Here is a 24,985-nt window from a genome sequence, read left to right on the forward strand (position 1 = left end):
AGGAAGAATTTTGTATAGAACTTATAAATCACTTTGAGTCGTTACCAGAATAAGAACAGGAAACTATGACCTAAGTGAGAGAGTCCTTTTCTTCAAAAATAACCTTAAGAAAGACTATGTCTGAGAATACGTGGGATCTAATTAGTCGCAGAATGGAGATCAACGTACGATTAAATATTAGCGAGATAAAGTAGCAAAAATCCCAAGCAAAGGCAGAGTATACAACCAATGACCATCTAGTGTAAAAAAGTGTGAGAAGTGATAAGAGGAAGTGGATAGACGAACAAGCAGATAATGTAGAGCTTGCTGCAGCAAGAGCTGATGCCCAGGAGTTATATAGCATTAAGAATGTTGTCTAAGAAGCGGTTCAATAAGAGTTTGCAAACAACAAGAACAATACAAGAAGACCAGCTCATGAGGTGGAAAGAACATTTCCCTAAGATTCTAAATAGAGGAAAAGAAAGAGGGGACAATCCAAGGAAATGAAGTAGACAGTGATGCTGGTATTAGCATAAAAGTAACAATCGTAATGAAATTATAACAGGCCTAGAGCAAATCAGCAATGAAAAGGCACCAAGTGTACACAATATTGCACCTGAAGTACTAAAACAGGACATTGAGAGTACTTTTGGATTATTACACCCGTTGCTTGAGAAGATATAGACAAAAGAAAAATTGCTTAGAGACATCATTAACTGCAGCAACTGTTCTGTCAACGCCAAATAAAGTACTTTCCAGGATTACTCTGAATCGGATTAAGGACTATGTAGAAAAGCGTTTGAGGAGGGAGCAAGCAGGATTCAGTAAATATCAAAGTTGGGCTGATTTTATTAATACACTTTGCATAATTATTGAGCAGAGCGCAAATGCCATAGTATATACACTCTATATGCCTCTCAACGACTTTTTTGACTCGTTAAACAGAAAAATTATGTGGCATACTCTGGAAGAATATGAGTGCTCTTTGAAGATCATATGTGTTTCCAGGCACATTCTGTGGTGATACAAGTATGTATTTTGTCACCCATACTGTTCCTTTTAGTATTGAATAGAATGATAAGACGGGTTATAGAAAGAAGGACAAATGGTATTCAGTGTGGATGCAAGATAGACTTGAAGATAAGTTTGCAGACGACATTTGCCTACTTTCATAAAAATTTTGTGACATGGAGGTAAAGGTAAGAAAACTCCAAGATGATGCAGAAGTAGCAGAACTAAAAGTCAATATTTAAATCTAATCATGAATAACAACTAAAACTAACAGTAGACCTAAAAAGGTTCGGGTTTTATATTATGCGCTTTGGTGATGATGGTCAAAAAATCCGCCCATATCTGAGCTTATGATGCAAATGGGTTAATAGCTATATTTAATGATAGTTATTATTAATGTGTTAACGACATAATTATACGGGTATGGAGCATAATTTATAAAGAAACATTCCCTTGCAAAAACAACCTTAAGATTTAAAAAAATCTTTATTATAATTGTACTTATTAAATTCAAAAAACATTAAAAAAAAAATTATGTATTAAGAACCATAATCGATCTTTTAATTTTTTCCCTATTTCTTCTTTTCTTTTCTCCTTTTCTTCGTTCAATTGTAGCATCCCTAAACAATTGTACTCCCTCAGCAGCTTCAATTTCCCTTTGCAAAAATTGCATGCCATAATAATTATAACCCACCAAATCCTAAACAAAATAATCCGTAATAAATATTAAAACTATACCTTTAATAATAACATTACCCTTTGTTCTTCAATTTTAACCATAGCACATTTTTGTAATTGTTTTAACACCGAAAGTAATGAATTATTAGCAACAATTGAAGCGTGATGTATCCTTAAAAGAAACATTAATAATTTACAAACGAGTTCCGTTTGATCTCCTCGCATCACTAAAGCAGGTAAGCTTAAAAGAATTTCGCAAACTGAAGGAAATGGTAATAAAAGGAGTGCTTCTTCTAAATCGCTTGATCTAATCCTTCTTACGGTTTCTAATAAGAAATCATTTGGCGTTGAAACGTTTAAAGCTTGCATTAAAGGTGGGGGTTGTGGAAGAGGTAAAGATTGACTTGAAGCTGCTTGTAGAGAAGCGTGTTCCGCTAAAAGTTCTTTATATTTTTCGCAAATTTCTAAACATTCGAGAATACTTTCAGCTCCTTTCTCACTCCCAATAGTCTTTTTAGACGGTAAATTTAAACCAGGTAATCCAGGAGCTACCGTTTGTTCCCCAGTTACTAAAGATTCTTCTTGTTCTCGCTCACCTTCCTCTTCATCTTGAAGCACAACAACTTGTTCGCTTTTTTCGAATAATCTTAATACTCTATCTGAGCCACTTGAAATTATGTAGTGACCATTTGGGCTTACATCTAATGACCAACATTCACCAATATGACCCTAAAAACATGTTAAGATGTTAGTATAAATCGTTGATAAGTTAAGTTAAAATAATTACTTGTAATGTGATAATTTTTAAAAATGAATCAGCATCCCATTGTTTAATTTTGCCGTCTTTCCCGGATGTGAAAATATAATGAGTGTTTGGGACGAATTTAACACTTGTTACGGAATCATCGTGAGCGAAGAGACTTTTATGGCAATCTCCAAAATCCAAACCCCATATTTTCATGTTACGATCAGCTGAACCTGTTGCTATTAATGTAGAATCGGATGAAATGTCCATTGTAAGAACGGGAAGTTTATGACCATAAAGCGAAAGATAAAACTGGAAGTTAATTCAATTAAAATTGGGATTTAATAAAACTTTGTAATAAAAACCTTAAATGTGTCGGTGAAGAATATTTTAACTGTTGAATCTAATAAAGCAACGGCTACGAATCGGTTATCAGGTGATAATTTTACGCAAAGGACGCTGTCTTCTAGTTTTAAAGTTCGTGTGTGTAATAAAGATAAAACTTTTGCTTTTGATTCACTTTTTTCGTCGACTATTAATTCGAATTGCCAAAATTTTACTGTGTTATCACCACCTCCAGTTACACATCCTCTCTATAAAAAATAATTAAGTTAAATGTTATTAAGAAGCATTTAATGTTTTTTAGTTTTTACTTTATCAGCATTATGACATAAAATAATGAAAACTGAACAAAACAATAATTTTTATTATAAAAGATAATATTTCTATGGTGTTGCTGTTAAATACCAGAGTTTAACAAATTAAGGAGTTGTAGAAGAGTGCAACTTGAAATGTTTTGAACCATTTACATCAGGATTTATTTATAATATTAATGGGCAGAGTGATAAAAAATACAAAAACAAGAACAAATAAATATCAAAGAGTAATAGGTTATAAAAGTTTGGAACCAGTACAAATAGATAATTTACTCTATGATGACGATATGCTGCTGATAGCAGAGAACTATAAAAAGGCAAAGAAGTTGGTTGAAATATGGACAGAAGAAATTTAAAAGATGGGCCTAAAATTGAACATAAATAAATGTAAAGTCGTGATAATAAATAAAAAGGAAATAAGAAATTACCCGAAAGAAATAAACAGATGTCTCACGCAACTGGTTCGTTAGAACTTTTTTAGGTAGTAGACCACAACTTCGTTATTTTAAGTGGAATGCTATAGTTTTTATTAAACCTCTTAATTATACGCACAAAAATATATTGACTTTGATAAAAGTTGTTGGTTTTTTGGAAATTTTCATCATGCTCAAAAGCCCACATCTCAGCCAACGTTAATTCAAAAAAGCTCTTCATTGGCACGATTACTCTTCAGATGCTGTCAAATAGATTGTCATTTGTTCTATTAGAGTATCTTAGAAAAAATTCAAAAAACCAGGTCAAAAATTGAATTACCGTTTCTCCATATTTTCCCTCATATTGGGAAATTAATCAAATTAATCATGCACGAAATGTCGGAAATCGTTTAGTTTTTTTATTAGAAAGTCATGGAAATTTGTCATTTTGTCAGTTAAAGTCATTCATTACATATCATGACAAATTATTCCAACGCTAATTATTTATATTACAAATGGGCTAGAAACATAATTACTGTACGAGTGTGGAGAATTCCACGACGAGGTCGTAGACTGAGTCGTATAATCACACGGGTACTGTAATTATGATCTAGGCTACGTGTGATATACTACATTTTATATACGACTGCTAAAAATTATTAAAAATCAATTTCTTTAAGATCTGTTTAGACATTTATAAAAATATTTTGAAATGATTGTTGACAATTTTGAATTAATGTCAGTTTCAATAAAATGTTTACTCATCTAGAATAACTGTTTCGTAATGTAAAAACATAACAATTTATATTTATAATAAATAGTATTGTTTTTCTTTAAATAGGTAGCTTTTTCTTTTATATTGTTGCATATTGTTTAAGTTTATTCTGATTGGGCTAAAAATGCGGTACGTAATGAAATCAGTGCGGTAATGAACTTCATTACGTAACTCAATATCACCTCAAGTGAGTGTGGTAATGATGACTTATCCAAGCAGTCGTAGATAATAGTATATTATGATATGAGCATATAATGAGGGCTATAATTCACTAAGGTTAAGTTATAATTAACCTGAATGAATAATAGCTCATTATATGTGAGTAGAATACTATACTTTGTCCACGACTATTGAAATTGATTCCATAAATTTATTTTTAAATAAATTTTTGTATAAAATTTAAACGTCAATGTGACACAAATTCAATATTACTAACTATAACCAACTTCACAACAATTTGTCAAAATTAAATGTCAATTTAAACTATTGTTTTTCATTGGTACATTTATTCGTTAATTGTAGAAATAATATCAAAAATAATTTAAATAATTTTCAAATAAACTGTCAAAATGTCATGGCCTTCTAACAAAAACACAAACGGTTTCTGGCATTCTATATATGATTTTGATAAATTTTCCAATATGAAACTACAATTCTATAGATAATTTGTAGAGAATTAAATTCCCTTTCTGATAGGGTAAAAAATATGGGGCGTTCCATTTAAAATGTTCGACTTTCTCGCAATTGAATATGGAGAAACGGTAATCCAATTTTTACCACCTGTATAAGATACTCTGATAGAACAAATGGCTATTTATTTGACAGCATCTGAAGAGTAATCGTGCCAATGCAGAACTTTTTTGAATGATCGTTAGCTGAGATATGGGTTTTAAAGAGCATGGAGAAATTTGCCAAAAACACTTAAAATCAAAATAACTCGAAGACAAAAACCGCTAGGTACCAATAACTTTGATCAAAGTCAACATATTTTTTTACGTATAATTAAAAGGTGTAATAAAAGCTATAGAATTCCATTTAAAATAACGAGGTTGTGGTGTACTTCCGGTAGACCGGAAGTGGCGGCCATCTTGAAAACATTTTAGATCGAAAGTTTAAAATGAACAACCTATGCTACCAAAATTTCAAACCTCTATGAATAGTGATACCTACACAAGTCCTAACGAACCATTAAGGATTATTAAGGAGCATTAAGGAGCAGAAGATAGAATCATCAGTATCATCATATGAGTAGTTGGGTAGTATAATATCACAAGATGGAAGGATAGATTTAGACATAAATGCAAGAATAAGGAAAACAAACAACGTATATCATACTCTAAACAGAAGAATTTTTGGGACGAGGGAGATAGAGAACTCATGGACACTCCAAGATAAACAAGAAGGAAAGATGACGGCAATGGAAATGAAGTTTTTACGGAAAATAGCGGGGAAGACGAAGCGGGATAGGATGAGAAATGAGGAAATAAGACTGGGAATGGATCAAGAGGAGATAATCAGCAAAGTAGAGAGAAAGCAACTAAACTGGTACGTTCATATAATTAGAATGGAGCATAACACAATAGCAAAAAAAGGAATTTGAAGCAAAGAATACGGGTAAGAGAAAGAGGGTAGGACCTAGAAAGAAGTGGGAAGAAAGAATAGCAGAAGTTGGGAAGAAGAGAGGGAAGACTCTAGCAGATATAAGGGAATTAGCTAGGAACTGGAGAGAGTGGAAGAGGTGGTTGGAGGAATAGGAAAAAGATTTATTCGACGCCATTAGGCAAAAGGATCAAGAGAAGAAGACATCAGGGTTTGATCCTATCAATAAATGGCTGGATAAACTAACAAATTTATGGATATACTTTTAGTGTCGCCTAAATGCAAATTATTTTGTTATAGAAAATGATGAGTCAAACAACATATGTATAAAACATTTTCTTTCTCAAACAATCAAAAAATCTTAAGATACAAAAGTTTTAGTGTATTTTAAAATCTATCACAACAAATTAAGTATACAGGGTCAGTCTAAAAGTTATGACGAAACCAAGTTGTTTTCTTTAATGAAACATTCTGTATATTGTTCCATATTTCGGTTCATCCCGAAATTCTAAACAAAATTCATGTAGCACATCGTAAACCTAAACTTAACCATTTTCGAGATATTGAACTTTGAAAATCACTTATACTAATATAAGTACGAAGGCTTTCACGGACGTTGTTAATTGAACTAAAATTAGAACTAACACTAGAAACTTTCGGGTTTTGGCATGCGTCTTTTAAGAAAAGCTGTGACGTTTCAGGTGCCATGGTTTCACCTTCTTCATGAACCAGTTTCTGAAGAAGGTTGCAACATGGCATCCGAAACGTCAAACCTTTGCTTAAAAGACGCACGGCAAATTCCGAAAATTTCTAGTGTTACTTCCTAGTTTTAGTTCAATCACTCTTATAAATTACACAAAAATATTTTTGTCCATTATGTTTATAATCGTCGTCAAGATACTTTTGAAAGTTTCTCATCTCCATAGCAACGTAACTGACAACACATGTCAAAAATACAAAAGTAGTTTAAATAAATTACGTAAATTCGAAAATTTTTAAACGCGTGATATCTGGAAAACGCTTAAGTTAAGGTCTATGATGTGTTTCATGAATTTTGTTTAGAATTTCGAGATGAACTGGTATATGGAATAACATTCAGATGTTTCATTAAAGAAAACGTCATTTTGTTTCGTCATAACTTTTTGACTGACCCTGTATACATAATTTGTCTTTATTGTAAGTAAGAGATTTTAAAAAACACTAAAACTTTTGTATCTTAACATTTTTCGCTAGCTATCTTACTTTAGGAGATAACTGAACGTTTCCATACATATCAGCGACCTGTATAATCTAGTCTCTTCTTGGATTAAGATCACTTATAAATTAAATTCCATAATTCATTCTATATAGAAATATTTTAAAAAATTAAGAAAACATGCCAGTATTTAAAATTTTTTTGATAAATTTGGTTAATCTTATAATGTTTTTACCATATCAGGTTGAAGACAAATTGACCACAACTCCGTATTATGAGCAGGAATCTCTTCTAGAACATCTCCAGCTGCTATATCAATAATTAACAACCTTCCATCTTTCAAACCAACCAAAACGTGACGATTTCCGGGTACAAAACTCAAAGAAAGCACATAACCCGTTTCGACGGTTCTCAAACAAGCCTGTGATGCCCTATTCCATAATTTAATCGAATCCGCGCCTCCAGTAACAATCCCCAAATTATCAGAGCTAAAACTAACAGCTCTAACTTCACTATGGTGACCTTGTTGGGCAATTGAGCGCAAACATTTCGGCTCAGCATTTTTTTCTAACAGCTGAGAATTGTGCATTTCAACTGTATTATTATGCAAAGTTACAGCCAAACGTAATTCGCCGCCATTTCCCAAAACTAAATGAAACGATTTTGGTTTACTCGATAATTTTATGGGTGTTAATCGTTTAACTTCGTCTTTGAGGCTTAGTTCCCCTTCAATTTTTTGTTCAACTTCTTCCTCATCAATTTTTTGATCGGTTTCTTCTTGTTTTTGCTTTTTTCTTTCTTTCTTTAGTCGTTTTTTTAATCTTACATTAGCTTCATCATCAGAGCAAAAATTGAAGAGTTCTACTTGAGAATCAGTTCCATGACATCCTAATATTTGTTGGGAGTCATCACAAAACATTGAAACAACACGACCTTTACCACTTCTTAATAAGGAACCAACTTTATGGCATTGCAATGGATACTAAAAGTAAATTTAATAATTAAATGGGATTTATTTTATAATTGGACATTACAGTTGGGTCATCTATGTCCTCTAAAGATGTAATCTCCATGTTTAATGCCAACTGATCAAGTGGAAGTTTATTTTCACCATCAGGATCTCTCTGGGAAATTTTCCAAACTCTTAATTCAGCATCACCACAACCGGTGACTAAATATTTGTCGTCTTTTACCAATGATATAGTCCATACCTATAATGTTAAATTTTTTATGATAAAGTTAATGAATAACTTTAGTTTTACCTCAGTTTTGTGTCCAACTAAAGTTCTAAAACAATGTTGAGTGTCTAAATCCCAAAATTTGATGTAAGTATCTTTAGAACTTGATATTAAAACAGGTTGTTGGGACATAAATGTTAATTGAGTGATCGGGCCTTTATGCCCATTTAATCTACATATTCCTACTTCAGCTACTGTATCCCAAACGATTACATCTGTATCCTAAAATTTATAATACAATTAATTATAAAAGTTATTCACAATATCAATAAATTAACCTTAGAACCTGAAGCTAATTTATTCCCGAAATTATCAAAAGCTAAACAAGTAATTTCCGTTCTATGTCCTGAAAATATATGCAAAACATCCCCGCTTTTTAAATCGTAAACTTGAATATTTCCATCTGAATAACCAACAGCCAAAGTTCTTTTATTTGGACTGGGACATAAGTAAGTAACAGCAGCTTTTTCTCCAACTAAAACCAAAGCCTAAAACGAATACATTATGAAACTTTTAATTAAATAACAATCTTGTTTACCTTTTCGCCTAATCGTAAATCCCATATAATTACATGTTCACAAGCCCCAACAGCTACAAATCTTCCTACTTGGCCTTCTAACGTGACAAAAGCAACGTTACAATTAGGACTGGCGATTATATTAAAATTTCCAGCTGGTACGTAACGGAGATATTGTTTCGTTAAGCCCATTTTAAAAGAAATTAACTAAACAACTTCGAAATGAATAGAAATCGCCGCAGTACAAATCAAGTATTGACATGTGTTTTGAAAAAGTGAGGTTATGTATATTATGTCAAAATGTATAAACTGGCGATAGCTCCATCTTGTGGGAAGATTAATAAGTTAATTATATTTAAAAATTTTGGCGATATAAATACAATAATCTTATTAAGATATCAGCAAACAAAGGTTCTTAACTAGTTAATTGGAATGAACTTGATATTATTAAAAGAAAACTGTTGTTAAACATTGAATTTATAAATCAAGTCTCGATATTAGAGGTTACATTCAAGTTCACAGTGACAAGATGAATTGTGGGTAAAGTAGATAACTATTGTTACAGTTAGAAACAGTATAAATTTGAATTTAAATGAACAAAACAAAAAGAAGACAAAAAGTAATTAGTAATAAAATCCAAATATTATAGAATTCAAAATCACGAATTCAAAACATAAAATCTTCAAATATTAAAAATAAGTTTAGTTTAAGGGACGTTGGGACGTGGGGTGCAAGTGGTGTAGAAAATGGGCCGCCACCAAGCTCATTTCTCTCGTCCACTTGCACATATTATTAATTTGTATTTATTCTTCAGAAATGGATTCTTCAGGCATGAGTATAGCGGTTTGGTATTGTCCATGCACGTTCTACCTACTACATGGTGCACATTTATCTTACTAATTTTATTCCAACTGATAACAGCTAATTGGTTTCTTTTTTTTTTTTTCGTGAAAAGTGGGTATTCGTTTTTTAACCCGTCGAGATGATGCAAACTCGCAAGTTTTGAATATACAACAATAAACTACAGTACAATAACTAGTACATTACACAAGTACATAATTAAAATACATTAACATAAAATCTCAATGATTAAATGAAAATTTATTGACATAATGAACTGTAGAATTATAAAATTAACATAAACTTCTGATTGATGTTCTAAAAAAGTACACATTAAATAAACAAGAAATATACTTTAAAGAATTAAACAAATACTAATCATTCTGTAGGAAAGTACCAATATATTTTAAAAATAGATATTCTCAAGCATTGTAAGTTAAATAGTTAATTGAACGCAATCAGAGCATATCGTAGCACATCGTAGCTACCTGTATTGCACAACATTTTTGTTTTGCTGCCTATTAACCAACTGTCAGTTAACTAATAGTTAGTTAGTTAGCTGAGGCTCGTTACTACCATCTTCTGGTTAAGCTATCTTAGGGATTATTACCACGGTTACGGCTATTTTACGCGCTCTGATTGGCTAGTAAATGGGTTTATCTATAAGATAAATTTATCTAAAAGATGGTAGTAATGGACCTGAGTGTGATTGAGTTAGTGGGTTTCTCCCTCACAAACTGTGCTGGATCATGACTAAACTGATATATGCATAGAGTTAAAAATTTCTGATAATTTCTGATTTGACGTCAAAACATTTGCATACGTTATTTATACGCGGTTTTCACAGTTTTTGTACTTGTTACATTTACAATTCTGCCAATAGTTTCTACAAAAACACGCTGAAATTCCAAACTTTTCTTCACTTGTATATATTGTCATAATACTCATATCTGGGCGGTCGAAAATCGATATGCTGTTCGTCATAATCATTTTCAACACAGATTTTTGATAAACGTTTCAATGGACAACTTATTGGCACCTTTGTGTTGCCAAATCGATTGACTGCAAATGAATATCTTTTTTTTTTCAAAATAACTTGACAGAACTATTGGAAGAAGCAGCTGTGGAGAAAATACGAAGGAAAAACCAAGGCCTAGTAAATTATACAAATTCATGGATACGTCGAGCAACTCTTCGCATTCAGAAACACGGAGATAACTTTGAACAATTTAGTGTAGAGTAGATTCCATATAAAAATAATATAAAAACTCTTTCAGTTAATGTGATTAAAAATAAAGACAACAAAATTTTTTTTTAACAGTAACATCTCTGTTTAGGATGTTTAAGCACCCCTTGAAAATAAAATCAAAAGACCATAAACATCCTGTATAGCATTGTATAGAGCAGAAAATTTTCTAAACGTTTTATATGATCATGGAGTTTTGTCCGTATCTTATAAGAAAGATATGATACCGTAAAGATTTATATACAAAGTTATGTAGCACTTTATAGAGCAGAAAATTTTCTATACATTGTATATGGTCACGGAGTTTGGCCGTATCATATAAGAAAGATATGACGCCGTAAACATTTACATGCGGTAATTATACCCTGTTTTTACAGTGTTTGGGGAAAATGCAAGTGCAACTATGCGGTGTACTAATGTTATATAGTGCAGAAAATATAGTATAGAGCAGAAAATTTGCTATGGATTCTATATGATCACGGGTTTTTGGGCGTATCATATAAAAAGATATGATGTCGTAAACATTTATATACGGTATTTTTACGCGGTTTTCGCAGTTCTTGTAAAAAAAATGCTTGTGCAACCATGCGATGTACTCAAGTTATGTAGCACTGTATAGAGCAGTAAATTTTGTATGCATTGTATCGGATCGCGGAGTTTTGTCCGTATCATATAAGAAAGATATGACGCCGTAAACATTTACATGATGTAATTATACCCTGTTTTTGCAGTTTTTGGGAAAAATGCTTATGGAACCATGCGATCTACTAAAGTTATATACCACTGCATAGAGCAGAAAATTTCCTATCAATTCTATATGATCACGGTGTTTTGGTCGTATAATATAAAAAGATATGATGCCGTAAAGATTTACATACAGTATTTATATGCGGTTTTCGCAGTTTTTGAAGGGAAAATGCTTGTGCAACCATGTGGTCTACTAAAGTTATATACTACTCCATAGAGCGGAAAATTTCCTATACGATTGATACTGTTTTAGTTTTTTGTTTCTACCAAATACAACTCTTTGTTGTATTTAGAAAAGTCAATCTACCAGTTTTATGTGTGGGGTTGTTTGTTAGGTGTATTTTTTGGCCGCCGCCAGTAGATGTTAATCGGATAAAATCCGGATTTAGAAAACTCAAAGTGTGTTCTTTTCAAATTCATAAAGCTTTTTTTTAAATTCGGTTCTATAACGGCTGCACACGGTCTTTAATTTTGAGGTGTATTCAGTACACAGCGACGTTCTCTATTTTTTTCCGCTCATCATTATATTAACAGGACATTTTATGTCCGATTTTAGATGACGAAAAGATCAGGCCCTCTAGTGGTGTATTTATTATTTTGCTATCTCTAAAAGCAACGAAGATATCGTTTTGTAAAGTAGGTGGAATAACAAGGGTAAAATCGCTAGCATCTAAGGAGGATTGGTTTCTGTCGTCGCAAGGTTTATTTTCAGCGAAACTATACGGAATAGTGTAAAAATAAAATATATCCCTCATAAAGAACACCACATGCTGTTACCTGTACAAAATTCAAATTCTTTCATCGAATAGTTTTTGAGAAAAAAAATCGCAAAGTAGACAATGTTGAAGAAATGTTCAGCGATCTTTCGATATCGATCTTTAAATTGAGGGTCCTTGACTTTTGGCACAACAAAAAAAATAACTAATTATTTCAACAGGAAGCGCAATCTTTATTTCTTAAATAAATTCGTAGCAGTTACAAAAAAGAATCTTAAAATTCTAAATATGTACAAAAAAATTGTCTTTCTTAATCTGTCTTAATCTAAACGATTTTATTTCTAAGGAAAAACATGGCAGTTAATTATTAATATATGAGATCTGAACCTCTACAATTTCGTGTTTTACATAAATATACTTACTTCTTATTCGTTACATAAAAATATTTATATATAAATATTATTTAAAGCCATGTGCTTAATATACTTATTGCAATCGTTAAGTAACACAAAAAAGAAAGTTTTAACCGATCAATATCACAATAATATACAATAATTACAAGAGAAGACGAGAATATATATATTTTTGAAAAAAAAAAAAAATACGTGAACTAAATTAATTTGTGTTTGATGATTTTTAATCTGAGGTATAAAAACAATTTACAGGTACGTAATTTTTTGAATAAAAATTTATGAATTCCAATTAAAATGTGAATTTTTAACTATCATTACGTAGCTGTACATTTACACTATAACGTTAATCTCAATATAGCTCTTTACACATACATACACATAAAAATATTTACAATATAAGTCTCATGATAAAAATATTATAAAAAATGTTTATAAAAAAATGGTTTAAAAAAGTGTTTTTCAATTATATTGAAATATAAAAAAAATGAAATATAAAAATTATCGTTCGTATTATTATTTAAATTTTAAATTATTTCTTATAATATCTACAGTATCATCGGATTGAGCTCATTCTTGAATTGCTTCTTATTGTATCATTTGTAAATACCTATTTTCTTCAAGTAAAGAACTCAGTGACGACGTCATATCATTAACAACCATATTAGAACTTGCCGTTTCACCTTTCCCTAATGGATGTGTACTACTACTCACCATATCTGGATTTGTAACCCAAGATTGACAATTTTGTACATACTCTAACGTACGCTGGTATGTATCTTGTCTCATACCAAATGGTTGTACGTTATTTGTTTGTTGATTATTCGATGGATTTCCAATACTCGGCGACATTTGCGATTGACTTATATCTCTACACTGTATCTCTTGTTCCCCGTTACAATTATGCATGCATTTCTGATTGGGTGGATAAGCTTTTTGACACGTACAAGTTGTACACTGTTGGTGATTCCCATGGGAATTATATTGATAACAAGATTGATTATAATGGGAGCAAGGCCTTGTCATTTGAGCTTGTTGGGGTTGATTTATCATATCGTTCGGTGCTGGAGTAGCCATCGTCGGCGATGCTAAAGGTTGTTCATTTATCGTTGGGGGGCACCCATAATTGGGACTTTGATTTGGTTGATAATTTGTACCGCAATTATAATTTATTTTCGTACGACAACCGTTCATATAATTTTGATTACAAATTTGATAATTATTATGATGATTTCCGCATTGACTACTTGTTCCTGTCGACATTGTTGAACCCATATAACTATTATTAATGGGGTTGTTGTAATTATTACACATGTTGTGGTTCATTTGAGGCGCCATTTGATTTTGTGGTTGACAAATCCTATTTTGTTCGTTAAAATTGTTATTGTGAGAATAACACATATTGTGGTGATTCGTTCTATTAGTGTAACATGGATTTCTGTTCATGTTATTCATATTATTCATAGTACCCATCATTCCCGGATTATGTTGACTCATGGGACGATTTTGAATCATACTATTACAATTTTGGCTCATCATATGCGGATTTGGGCTTTGCATTGGAAGCGATGGTGACATCATTTGATTTTGTATCGTTTGAGCTGGTGAAGGAACCATTTGATTGCCACAATGCATTCCTGGCGACATTACTTGTGATTGGCAATGTACGGACATTGGTGATTGGATCATTTGGTTCATGGTACTTGCTGGGGAATGAACCATTTGGGTGCTCATTGGTGAAGGAACCATTTGGTTCATACCTTGCCCGGGCGACATTAAAGGATTAGGAATATTGTTGTAACTTGATGGTGATTGCATTTGTGTGTAATGATTAATTGTCGCTGCTGGTGATGGGAGATGAGTCATCATAGGTCCAGGAGATGCCATTACTTGATTTCTTGATGTGCTCGGTACAGGTTGTGGCGAAGGTAATAATTGATTAAAATTAGATTGTGGTGAAGGCATGAGTTGGTTGATGAGATTCGATTGGGGCGAAGGAACCATTTGATTCGTTTGGGGTAAATTTGTTTTTTGTACTGGAGGATTATTTCTAGATTCAGTCCATTGCGTATTTGTGTTAGCATCGCTTTGATGCGTATCAGCCACTTGATTTAAGTAATGCATCATTTCATCCGGAATAACCAACTTATTCTCAACCATTTCTCCTTCTCCCACTTCATCCAGAACAACCGCTTGATTAGGATGAAGTTCCCCGGAACTAGTTGCACCTTTCAAAGGTGACAAAGAAACCGAAGCTGGTCTTGGTGGAGGACTTTTGCGATCCGTTATTGTGTGGCACGGCTCTGACATCCTTCTTGAATCACCACCTGTTGTAGTTGCAGTTGAATTTTGTGTGCTCATATTGAAGTTCACCCAAGATTGTTGAAGAGCGGTTTGTTGGAGGGATGTATTTTGAGTTTGTAATACTAAATTACTTGGGGCTGTTGAAGGAGGTGATTGTAATTGTTGGAGTTGCCCTGCTAATAAATGGGAAGGTGGAGGTGGTGGTAATGCTGTTCCTCCTGTTGTTGCTGTGGACATTTGACTTGATCTTCTTGAACTTCCAGCTGATATTGGGTCGTAAAATGAGCTTGGGCCATTAAAACCCGGCTTCATACTCGCCTACAAAGAAAATCATTATTTTCAAAAAATTAATTAAGTTAAAATAACATACCTGAGAAGCCAAACTACTTTTTCGACTCATATCAGCACTCCTCATGCTTCCGTAATAACTACTAACTGTGGAATTACTATCTCTTCGAATTTGAGTTTGCGTATTCCCTGGTGGTTGTAATCTTTGCTGAAGATCTGCTAGTTGAGTTTTCGTTTGTTGTCCAGTTGGTGCTCCTTCCATTTTTAAATCGGTTATTCTTCTATTTAAGTCGGTTATTCCCAATGCTTTTCGTTGCGTCGATGCTAAAGGTAAAAGAGAAGGTGTTTTTGCTTGAAGCCGAATTTTCTGTCTATTTCTTAATAATCTATCGTTGATTGCAACGCTAGCTCCGCTATTACGATCATTTCCAATTCCCACCATGGCTCTTAGAACGATCGGAAGGTCATCAATCTAAAACAATTAAGAATATTTTAATTTCATTTTTTATACGTTTTCAAAGAAATATTACCTCTAAATCAGCATCATAAGGCCAAGCTGGATCATCTAAAGGCCCCGTTCTATTAGAAGGTACAGCATCCCCAGAAATATCATCAACACAGCCACCAGCAAGTTGAGTGATTCCCAAAGGACTTCCTTGTTGTTGTTGACCAGGAGAATTTACATCAGACTAATAATTAAAACGAATTAAAATAAACAAATTAAGTCTAAATAAACAATTTTACCTCTGATTTTATGCTAGGACTACTAAGACTTGCTGTCTTGTGACTTTGCATATCTTCACTTCTGGGACTTGAATCCAAACCGCCAGGTCCATCTTCAGAGCCACCATCAATTCCTTTGTGTTTCTTATTAGCGTAAAATTCGGCACCATGGACTGTTTTAACATGTTTTCGCAACGAACTTGGATCTGTATATCTTTTTGTACAACCTGGTGCTTTACAAACATAAGGTTTCTGAAAAATCAAAACACGATTAATTAAAAATATGTTAACAATAAATTTTTGTAATATAATAATTATTGATTAAACTACTTACAATGGTATTCCTTACACAATTTTTGAAGCAGGAATTTTTTATAATAATTATTGTAAAAAATGATTAAAATAGAAATGAATTTACCTCATTACTGTGAGTCCGATTCTGATGTTTCGCTCGATCTGAAGCGTTACTAAATGCCTTTGAACAACCGGGAAATTCGCATGTGTAAGGTTTTTCGCCTGTATGTGATCGAAGGTGGGTTTTTAAGTTTTCAAGTCGAGAATATGCTTTTATGCAACCTTCAAACTATAAATTAAAAAATTTAATGATTTTGTTTCGATTTTTTATCGAAAATAAACTTACCGTGCATTTATGTGGTTTTTCGCCAGTATGCCTTCTCATATGTACAACAAGCATATACTGAGCTTTGAAAGGTTTTTCAGCTCTTGAACAACCCTCCCACCGACACACAAACGATTTTTTATTAGCGTGGATATGGTCATTGTTGATGTGCTAAAAATTAAATTAATTAAAAATTTGTGGATTATAACAAAATGAATTAATTACTTTAACTAAATCATCTTGAGTAGGAAATTCAGTTCCACACTCTCTCCAATGGCAATTAGTCTCGATAAAATCCCCCGGTTCATCCTTTAAATCCCCCAAATCATTTTGTCCTTCGTTTGTATTTATACAAGGTGTACTCGGATTCAAACTTGGCTCCTTTTTTATCCTCTGCTTCCTAGTTGAACCACCATGATCGCCAACGTCGGAAGAAATCACAGTTCCAGTTTCAGACTTTTTTCTTGAATCTATTAGCATCTGCTACAAAACACATCATTTATATGAATAAAGTTACTTCAACATTTTCTAGATGAAACTTACATCAGTCTTTGGAGTATTGTGCGGTGAAGATACATGAAGAGGATGATGACTCAGCGAATACATGGAATGAGGTGGTGCAGGTCCCGGTGCCAAAGGAAGCAGCGACCCCGCGCTGCGTATTAGATGCGCTTGTAACTGCTGCAAATGGACACCGGGGTGCATGCTCAACGCAGGACTAATTGCACCTGCAGAAAGGTGGCCGTAAGAGCCGCTGGCACTCGATGATCTTGAGCCATTTACAATAGAAGCTAGGGAATTTGGAGAAAAACGTATCATGGAGTTTATGTCGAAGGAATCGGAGTAGGGGGATGATGATAGGGCTCGTTTCCTCGACTGCCGTATGCTTCCGGGTCGAGGACTATTTAATCGAGAACCTAAGAATTAGAAATAAATGTCATTAATTTAATTGATTTTGTTGAGTGATTGTGTACTTACCATCTATACTAAATGGAAATTCTGTACTTGCTAATGTTGAGGCTGGGTGGAGATCGGTTAATCCTCGAGCACTCAGGTATTCAGGTGATAATCCAAGACCTGTAATTAAAAGAATTAATTCAAAAAAATATTATTTGATTAATTGTTTGTTTAATGTTTGTCCAATAATGATGCTTAAGTGTAAGTCAACAAATCCTGGTTAGCTTACTGACACATTAATGTATAGGTTATATCCACGATTTAGAGTACATTACCAAGTAAGTACAGATCTTTTGGATAAATTTTATCAAATCTTGACGAAACAGTTCTTGACACAATCACCAACTAACTATTACGTTTATGGCCAAAACATGGAAGTTTTTGAAGCAAACTTTTGTTCGAAAAAGCTGCATTTATACGAGAGCAAAAACAAAGAATTCTAAAAGTTGCTTTCCAGTGGGAACCGACAGAAAAGAGCACCAAAGGTTACCTGGTTAAGCGATATTCGGAGGGTAATGTTGGAGAGAACCAATGTTTGAGACCAAGCTGGGAGGATAGAAGAGGCTGGAAGCTGGGAACCGCAAGATGCAGGAGGTGTAGGATAAATTTTTGAAAAATTAAAATCAGTGAATGTTTGCTTCATTAATTTCTTGTTCCAAAATGGATGGATGAATGGAACATTGAAAGTAGAAGTAGTCTGGAAGTAGTCTTTCCAGGTTGGTTGGCAATATGAAGATATATTACGGATAACAGCGCGAAATTCTATTCAAAATCTAACCCAACCCAATCAGGTGATGGCAACACAGCTATTTGCGAAAAAGATAATATTAAAGTTGCTGTCAGATATAAAGAGGCAACTAAGATCTTCTGTGTTTAGTTTCCAAAAAGATATTGACATAATAATGCAATGGTGTTATTTACTCTGAAAGGTGCTTCATGTCTTTTATACGTAACATTCTTTTAGATTACAAACAAGAGTGGTGTGGACACGGTTGATGGCGAAATTCAACTTCCAACGAGAAGGTAAAAAACAGCACATATAAGTAGCCAGATTCTATATAGAAATGCCAATAATATAGAAAATCCCCATAATTATAGTAGAAAACATTTTAACGATTTTTAGCAATATACATATTGGAGGGAACTTAATTTCGAAGAGCAACACGATGAAAAACTACAAGCAATAGTACCAAAAAAGTGTTTTTGTGGTGGAAGGCGTTTTTGTGGTGAAGAAGTATCGAATATTTGGACCGCGTTATACATTACTTGACTAAGCGACATTTTTCATTTTTAGAGATTTTCATGCTGTCTCGTAGGTAAAGGTGTAACTTATCTTAGAAAACATGCAGAATACAGAAAGATCTAAAATACTGTTTGTTTTAAAGGATAAAGCTAATCATGTTATACAATTTTAAGTCCGATTTGCATCATACGTCTAAGAACCGACTTAGATACGACACGTAGATACACCAAGAAATTCTACAATAGAAAAAATAGATGAACCTACAATTTCGCGCCAGTGTCGTTTTCTAGATGTTAGTATAAAATTAAAAGTTTATATCTTTTATTTTATATAGAATTTAAGTCTAACTACCTTCGGCTCTTGGCCATCTTCAGAGACTCTACAAATAGATTAACATCTCTCATCTTATCCATTTTACAAACGACAGCGGGAGGTAGCGCTACTTGCATATTTTTATTGCACTAAAACTAGAACTAACACTAGATCTAGAACTAGAATCATTCGGGTTTAGCCGTCTTGAGAGACGTGGGACTAAATCCGAATGTTTCTAGTTCTCGGTCTAGTGTTAGTTCTAGTGGCAGTGGTAGGTAGAGCTAGTTAGCTATGTTGTATACTTTTATTGAACTAAAACTAGAACGAGAACTAGAAACATTCATGAAAAAGCTTTCAGTTGTGAATGTTAATTTTATTATTATATTCGTAATCTTCATAAAATAACCTTTAAAGTGAGTTCAAACTTGACGCATTTATCTCAAAAAATCAAAAAGTTCGAACTTTCAACTTTTAATATTGGCATATTTGTCAACTTTCTAAAAAATCCTTTAAAATGAGTCCAAACTCGACATATTTAACAATAATATTAATGAAAATACAATCACTTCCGGTTTGAAACGTCACCGTCAATTTTGACACATTTGTCATCTTCATTAAAAAACCTTTAAAATGAGTCCAAAGATGACGCACTTATCTCAAAAAACAAAAAAGTTAGAATAAAAAACATTAAACCCTAACGTTAGCAACAATGAAGATAGCAATTTAATTTTTAAATATTAATAGCAACCTTAATTTTTTATTTTATTATTTTTGTTTTTGTGACAAATATTAACACATTTTATAAAAATTAAGAATATGTCAAAATGACATTGACATTTCAAACCGGAAGTTGCTTATATCTCGAGTAATATTGGAATTAAACGTATCATGTTTGGACTCATTTTAAAGCATTTTTCACGACGATTACAAATATGTCAAAATTGACGTTGACATTCTTAACCGGAAGATGACCATAACTTCATTAATATTGATGATAAATATGGCGTGTTTGTACTCATTTTAAAAGATTTTTAATGAAGATTACAAATATGTCAAAATTGAGGTTGACATTTTAAATCTGAAGTTAGTTATGATATAATAGAAGTTTTATAACTGAGTTAATCTAGTGTTAGTCACTTTTCCGCACTTTCTTTTTATTTTTAACGTGTTTTTTGGGTCATTTCACATTGATTAAAAAAAAATCGTCGATTTTTAAGCCACATGATGATTCTTCAATTTTTCAAAAGTTCCTTAATATTTCTTTTGTTAAAAAAGAGCGTTCTTAAACTTTAACCTGTAAACTTGTAACACTTCGTCAAATAAGACGAATATATAAAAATTATACTATATTTTATTATACTATACATAAAAATCAAACTCTAGATTATTTTCTTAACAAATTTTTACACGAGTCGTCATCATTTTGTATCCAGTTTTAGTGATTAAATATATGCCACGACTTACAGAAACACTCTGACATGAAAATGAAAATTCCCGTTTTTCTCAACATTATTCATTTGTCGCTTAGTCAAGTGATGCATAATACGGTCCATTTAATAATCTCAAATCGCCACAGTAGATGGCATATCTGTAATTGAGATAACTACTACTCGCTAGAAGGCAATGATATCTCTCGGCAGAGGAGTTATTAAAACAGTACAAAAGCACTATATTAATTTACAAGCAAGTTCTCATTGAGTTAACATCCCCTCACATTGACACAAAATTTGTTTCAATGAAACTAACAATTTATCATTCAAACAATATAGAATATTTTATCAGAGTATTAAGAATCTAATGAAAACTGTTTGAGACTATCTCATATTGTTTGTGATAAAGTTATATTCTAATAAAGAAAATGATTTGAATAGTATTGAATATGTATGTTTGGTTGTCTAAATGGATCGGTTTAAAATCTCTTCTCTTCTTTGTGTTCTGCATATCGGTATTAGGCTTTATTTTAGAAAACTGCTTTATATAATTGCTAAATATGAAATTGCCTACTTTTAAATCCCAACAACTAATAATTAAACGCAGCAATTTGCGCTAACTCTAATTTTTTCTTTGCCGTTGGGTTAATAAAACGACCATAATTATCCTCTTACGCTTTTGGCGGCTGTAACAGGAAAACACCCATTGTAAAGTCACGGCCCATTACTTGGTACATGACAAGCGTTGTAACTTAAGATGTGGCGAGTATAAATATGCCATTAATAGCGTTTTCCGTTCGGTGTGTTTTAGCATCATGCCATTCCATATTGAGCTGGGCCCGGGACACAATTACGGTCCATTAGCGAGCACCGCACCAACAGTTGGAGGAACAGTGCCGGCGTTCGGTCTATTTTCAAAACCGAGCGTGCTGTGTGTGTGTTGTCGACATGTGAGAACGCACATAAATCCCAAACTGAAAAAGAAATCCGACGCCCAAAAGGTTCATCAGTACTTCGACGCGCTGTTTAATTCCTAAAATATGTTTCCGTCGTCGATCGCGGTCCGATTGAAATATTATACGACTGTTTCAACATATTAATATAAATCTCTTTAACGTTTACTAATATAACCAATATGTACGCACATGGTTAATATAATTTTAAATTTATCTCCAATTTTATTGGGTATATCCAATTTTAAGTACCTACTATATTCTCAACGTTCGAGACAAGAAAATCATATCTGTTGTAAAGTTATGTTGAGTTTATTAAGGAAGAGCAACTGTTTTATTGGGAGATTTAAAAAAGAATGATCATTTGAAATTTCCCCGGAACATGGACAGGATATCCCGAAATAACTTATTTAGAACGGTTTTATTCATTTTTATCTTGTTTGTTCCGTGACGAGTCGAAAATAGTCATGTTTCGCAGACATCTATATAGAAGTCTTGAAGATGGTTCTCGTTAATATTGTTGCAACTGGGCCGTTGCTATAACGGCTACGCGCAATAAAACTGATTGACTGAAAAATGTCAACAAACTGGGCTCAATTAATCACACGTGGCGCCAACGAACTCTATTTTTCTTTTTTAAAGGTTAAGTTTGTTCGAAGCAGGAGTGGTTTCAACACGGTCATTAGTAATTTTCCTTACTTTGTGGGCGTCTGTACTCGTTATTTTATGAGTTATTTGAGATATTAGGTACTGAATTAAATTAAGATTTATTAAGAGATCTGACATTGTTATATTTGTTTTAATTCAAAATATTGTGTTGATGATATATTATTAAAAGGAGTATATCGTTTATTGTTTCTATCGTAGTGTTACGTTTTCTTATCAACAGTTTACGTCGATTTACGCCTCATCGTAATAAACAAGAGGACGATTTTTCGGTTAATTTATTTAGAGTAGACGTCGCGTTTGTATTTTACGAGGTGTCGATGCCGAATTTTGAAATAGTACCAAGACTCGCCTACGCACGCGCTTCGAATCTCCTCAGGGGCAATAATCTCGCATAGTTCGGACGCTGACAGCGTCGGACACGTTTAGAACAGTGATAAAATAAGCCATTAAAAGGCGATTTTAAACGGACCCAAATAGATTACGACCGCGTATTTTCTATACGGCCAGATGTATGCAAACCCGACGACCCGTGCGTTTCGGGTCGTCGCTTTAACATCAAAAGGGTCGAAAACGTAGCCCCCCAAAAATTTAGTTCGCTTTCTGGAAATTGTTACAACCGCGTTCCGTTTGAAAATGCCGAAGATTACTTCTGCTGTTGAACGTTTGTTTTCGACAACAAAGCAGATCGTCTAGAAATGTTATTACTTTGCGCAGATGTGAGAGCTATGCGCTGCACATGTTTAAAATTAAACTTCGTGGACCAACGCATACCAATTTTTTTCGACTCGAATGACGAATGTCTTCGCGATGCTTCGTTAACAAAAAAATCAAAGATTAACCCAACAAACAGCGTAATTACACGCGACTATTATGACCTATATAAAATAATTTATATTTCCTAAGCGATAAAAGCCTTTAGAGATTAACGGCGACCATTTCCATGCTTATTGAGACGAATTTACGATCTTCTCGTATACCGAGACTATAATCTGGCGCAATTTCCTTAGAACGGATTTTGTCTAGGTAATCATTAAAAAACCGGATGCCTATTTTCCACTCCTGTACACGCTGTCGCCACGTGGTGGATACCGTCGCTATTATTTCAGTGAACACACGTGTACAACCCCCATGCTCGTGTTACGCGACCGCTGTAAACAATTACTACGGGCGTTCGTACCAATTGAACTGTTAATTCTTCCTTCCGCTTCAATAAAGTTCCTTTTTTTATTAGAACAAGCCGTTGTTGATATAATTCTCACGCGCTACTTCGATAAATCATCCTTTAGAACAATAAATTCTGACGTGGCTAACATTAACCGTAGTTAAAAGACATCTAAATCAAGTCAAAAAGAAAATAAACTTTTATTTTTAAAATATTTTTGTAAATACAATTTTTATTTTATTTCTAAATTGAATTTTGATACACAATATACGTTACGTTTCCGCTTGATTACAGCGTTAGTTAAACGTCACGTTTTGTTCTGATTTATGGTCAACCTAATAACAGTAAACCATTGCTTTGTTAGATTTGTTGTTACTGACTTTTAGTTTCGCCAGGCTAAATTTATTTCTCTCGAAGAAAGTGAATAAATTCGTACAAGACATTCCTGGAAATAATTTTTATTTTTATGACATTTCTGAAAACCCGAAGGAAGATTTAGCTGTGGAGATTGTAAGGATTAAAGGAAGGTTGTCACGAGAAGCTTTTGATGAATACGTCGAGGATATTGATTGCTGTCATAACCTTGGCCGAGGCTAAGACGCCAAGGCTAAACCTGTAATAGATAAGTTCATTCGGTGCTTAATGATATTTGCAAAGTTAAAACAAAGGTTAAGAATTTTTTATAAGCACAATAATATTAATGCTATGATGTTACATTTCAGTTTTTTTCTTTTTATTCCATCTAGATTTACTTTTTGCATAACTCTAACAATAATTGATAATGGTATCATCCTCATCTCGTAAAAATTTTCAGATTCTTCCCAGTTTGTGCACGAAAGGCACGATTTTGCGGTCTCCATTCGGTTATTTTCTTTGTCCATTTTCCATCACTCGTTCTGACTAGGTGGCTTGCCCAGTTTCATTTGAGACTTGTTAATTTTTGTGATGACTCCCATACTCCACTTCTTTCCTTACTTCTGTGTTTGGTAGTCTGTTTCTGAAGAATACGTCTAGGCCTTATTCTCTCCGTGCTTCTCTGCGGTATTCTTATTTTATTAAAGTTACTGTTTCGTGTTTGTATATTAGTAGCTAATTTTTGACTTTTCTCTTGAGGCACATGAGAATATCTGATCACAAGATGTAGCTAAGTCTTCCACAGGCTGCCCATCTTAATAATATTCTTCTGTCTATTTTGCAGTTTTAATTGTCTCTCCTCAGACGAATTTTATGGCCTAAGTATTTGTGCGAATAAACTTGCTCAATGTTGGAATTGTTGAACGTTCAGTAATAACCAGATTCATCACGTACTTACCCTTTTGATATCCATGATCAGCCTCCTAATCTCCTTGAAAGCTAGTTCCAGCTCGCGTAACATTGTCATTGCTTCGTTAAGTTATCCGCAATACCAGATCTTCGACAACCCGGTGGTGACCAAGTTTCTCGCTATTCATATTGATACCGAGGTTCTCAACATTAATTCGTTTGAACATGTATTCAAATAGGTTGATGAATCGTTTGGGAGTTTGGTAGTGTATGACATAAACCTGTTGCACGTTTCGC

General features: G+C 33.3%; 2 protein-coding genes across 5 annotated transcripts in view; both read right to left on the minus strand.

Annotated features, from left to right (window-relative positions):
- Window positions 1-1,457: 1,457 nt before the first annotated feature.
- On the minus strand, window positions 1,458-9,114 carry LOC111424164 (WD repeat-containing protein 3). Its single transcript, XM_071195905.1, has 9 exons — window positions 8,828-9,114; window positions 8,568-8,777; window positions 8,314-8,511; window positions 8,086-8,262; window positions 7,287-8,033; window positions 2,779-3,006; window positions 2,456-2,725; window positions 1,747-2,397; window positions 1,458-1,690 (listed from the first exon to the last, which is right to left on the minus strand). Exons 1-9 carry the CDS (start codon window positions 8,996-8,998, stop codon window positions 1,523-1,525), a joined length of 2,820 nt encoding a protein of 939 aa, XP_071052006.1. The 5' UTR covers window positions 8,999-9,114; the 3' UTR covers window positions 1,458-1,522.
- Window positions 9,115-13,273: 4,159 nt separating this feature from the next.
- LOC111424142 (cubitus interruptus) overlaps window positions 13,274-24,985 on the minus strand; it is a 97,605-nt gene continuing 85,893 nt past the window's right edge. For 3 of the 4 annotated variants that reach the window (XM_023057578.2, XM_023057592.2, XM_071195921.1), the window contains exons 3-11: window positions 17,678-17,776; window positions 17,243-17,616; window positions 16,925-17,182; window positions 16,721-16,870; window positions 16,499-16,663; window positions 16,102-16,332; window positions 15,888-16,046; window positions 15,440-15,829; window positions 13,274-15,387 (exon numbers count right to left, since the gene is read on the minus strand). In XM_023057578.2, coding sequence (XP_022913346.1) covers window positions 13,354-15,387; window positions 15,440-15,829; window positions 15,888-16,046; window positions 16,102-16,332; window positions 16,499-16,663; window positions 16,721-16,870; window positions 16,925-17,182; window positions 17,243-17,616; window positions 17,678-17,776 — 3,860 coding nt within the window. In that variant the 3' untranslated portion in view covers window positions 13,274-13,353. The remainder of the gene's footprint in view (window positions 15,388-15,439; window positions 15,830-15,887; window positions 16,047-16,101; window positions 16,333-16,498; window positions 16,664-16,720; window positions 16,871-16,924; window positions 17,183-17,242; window positions 17,617-17,677; window positions 17,777-24,985) is intronic. The other variant, XM_023057586.2, reaches the window with a different exon arrangement.

Source organism: Onthophagus taurus, chromosome 1 (assembly GCF_036711975.1).
Source record: "Onthophagus taurus isolate NC chromosome 1, IU_Otau_3.0, whole genome shotgun sequence".
NCBI lineage: Eukaryota > Metazoa > Arthropoda > Insecta > Coleoptera > Scarabaeidae > Onthophagus > Onthophagus taurus.

Excerpts from the sequence above, each read along its gene's own strand:
- LOC111424164 (XM_071195905.1), bottom strand. The coding sequence starts at position 8,998 with ATGGGCTTAACGAAACAATATCTCCGTTACGTACCAGCTGGAAATTTT. Across the intron at positions 8,512-8,567 it reads AATTAGCTTCAGGTTCTAAG|GATACAGATGTAATCGTTTG; the intron begins GTTAATTTATTG and ends TATAAATTTTAG. Across the intron at positions 8,034-8,085 it reads AGGACATAGATGACCCAACT|TATCCATTGCAATGCCATAA; the intron begins GTAATGTCCAAT and ends ATTTACTTTTAG.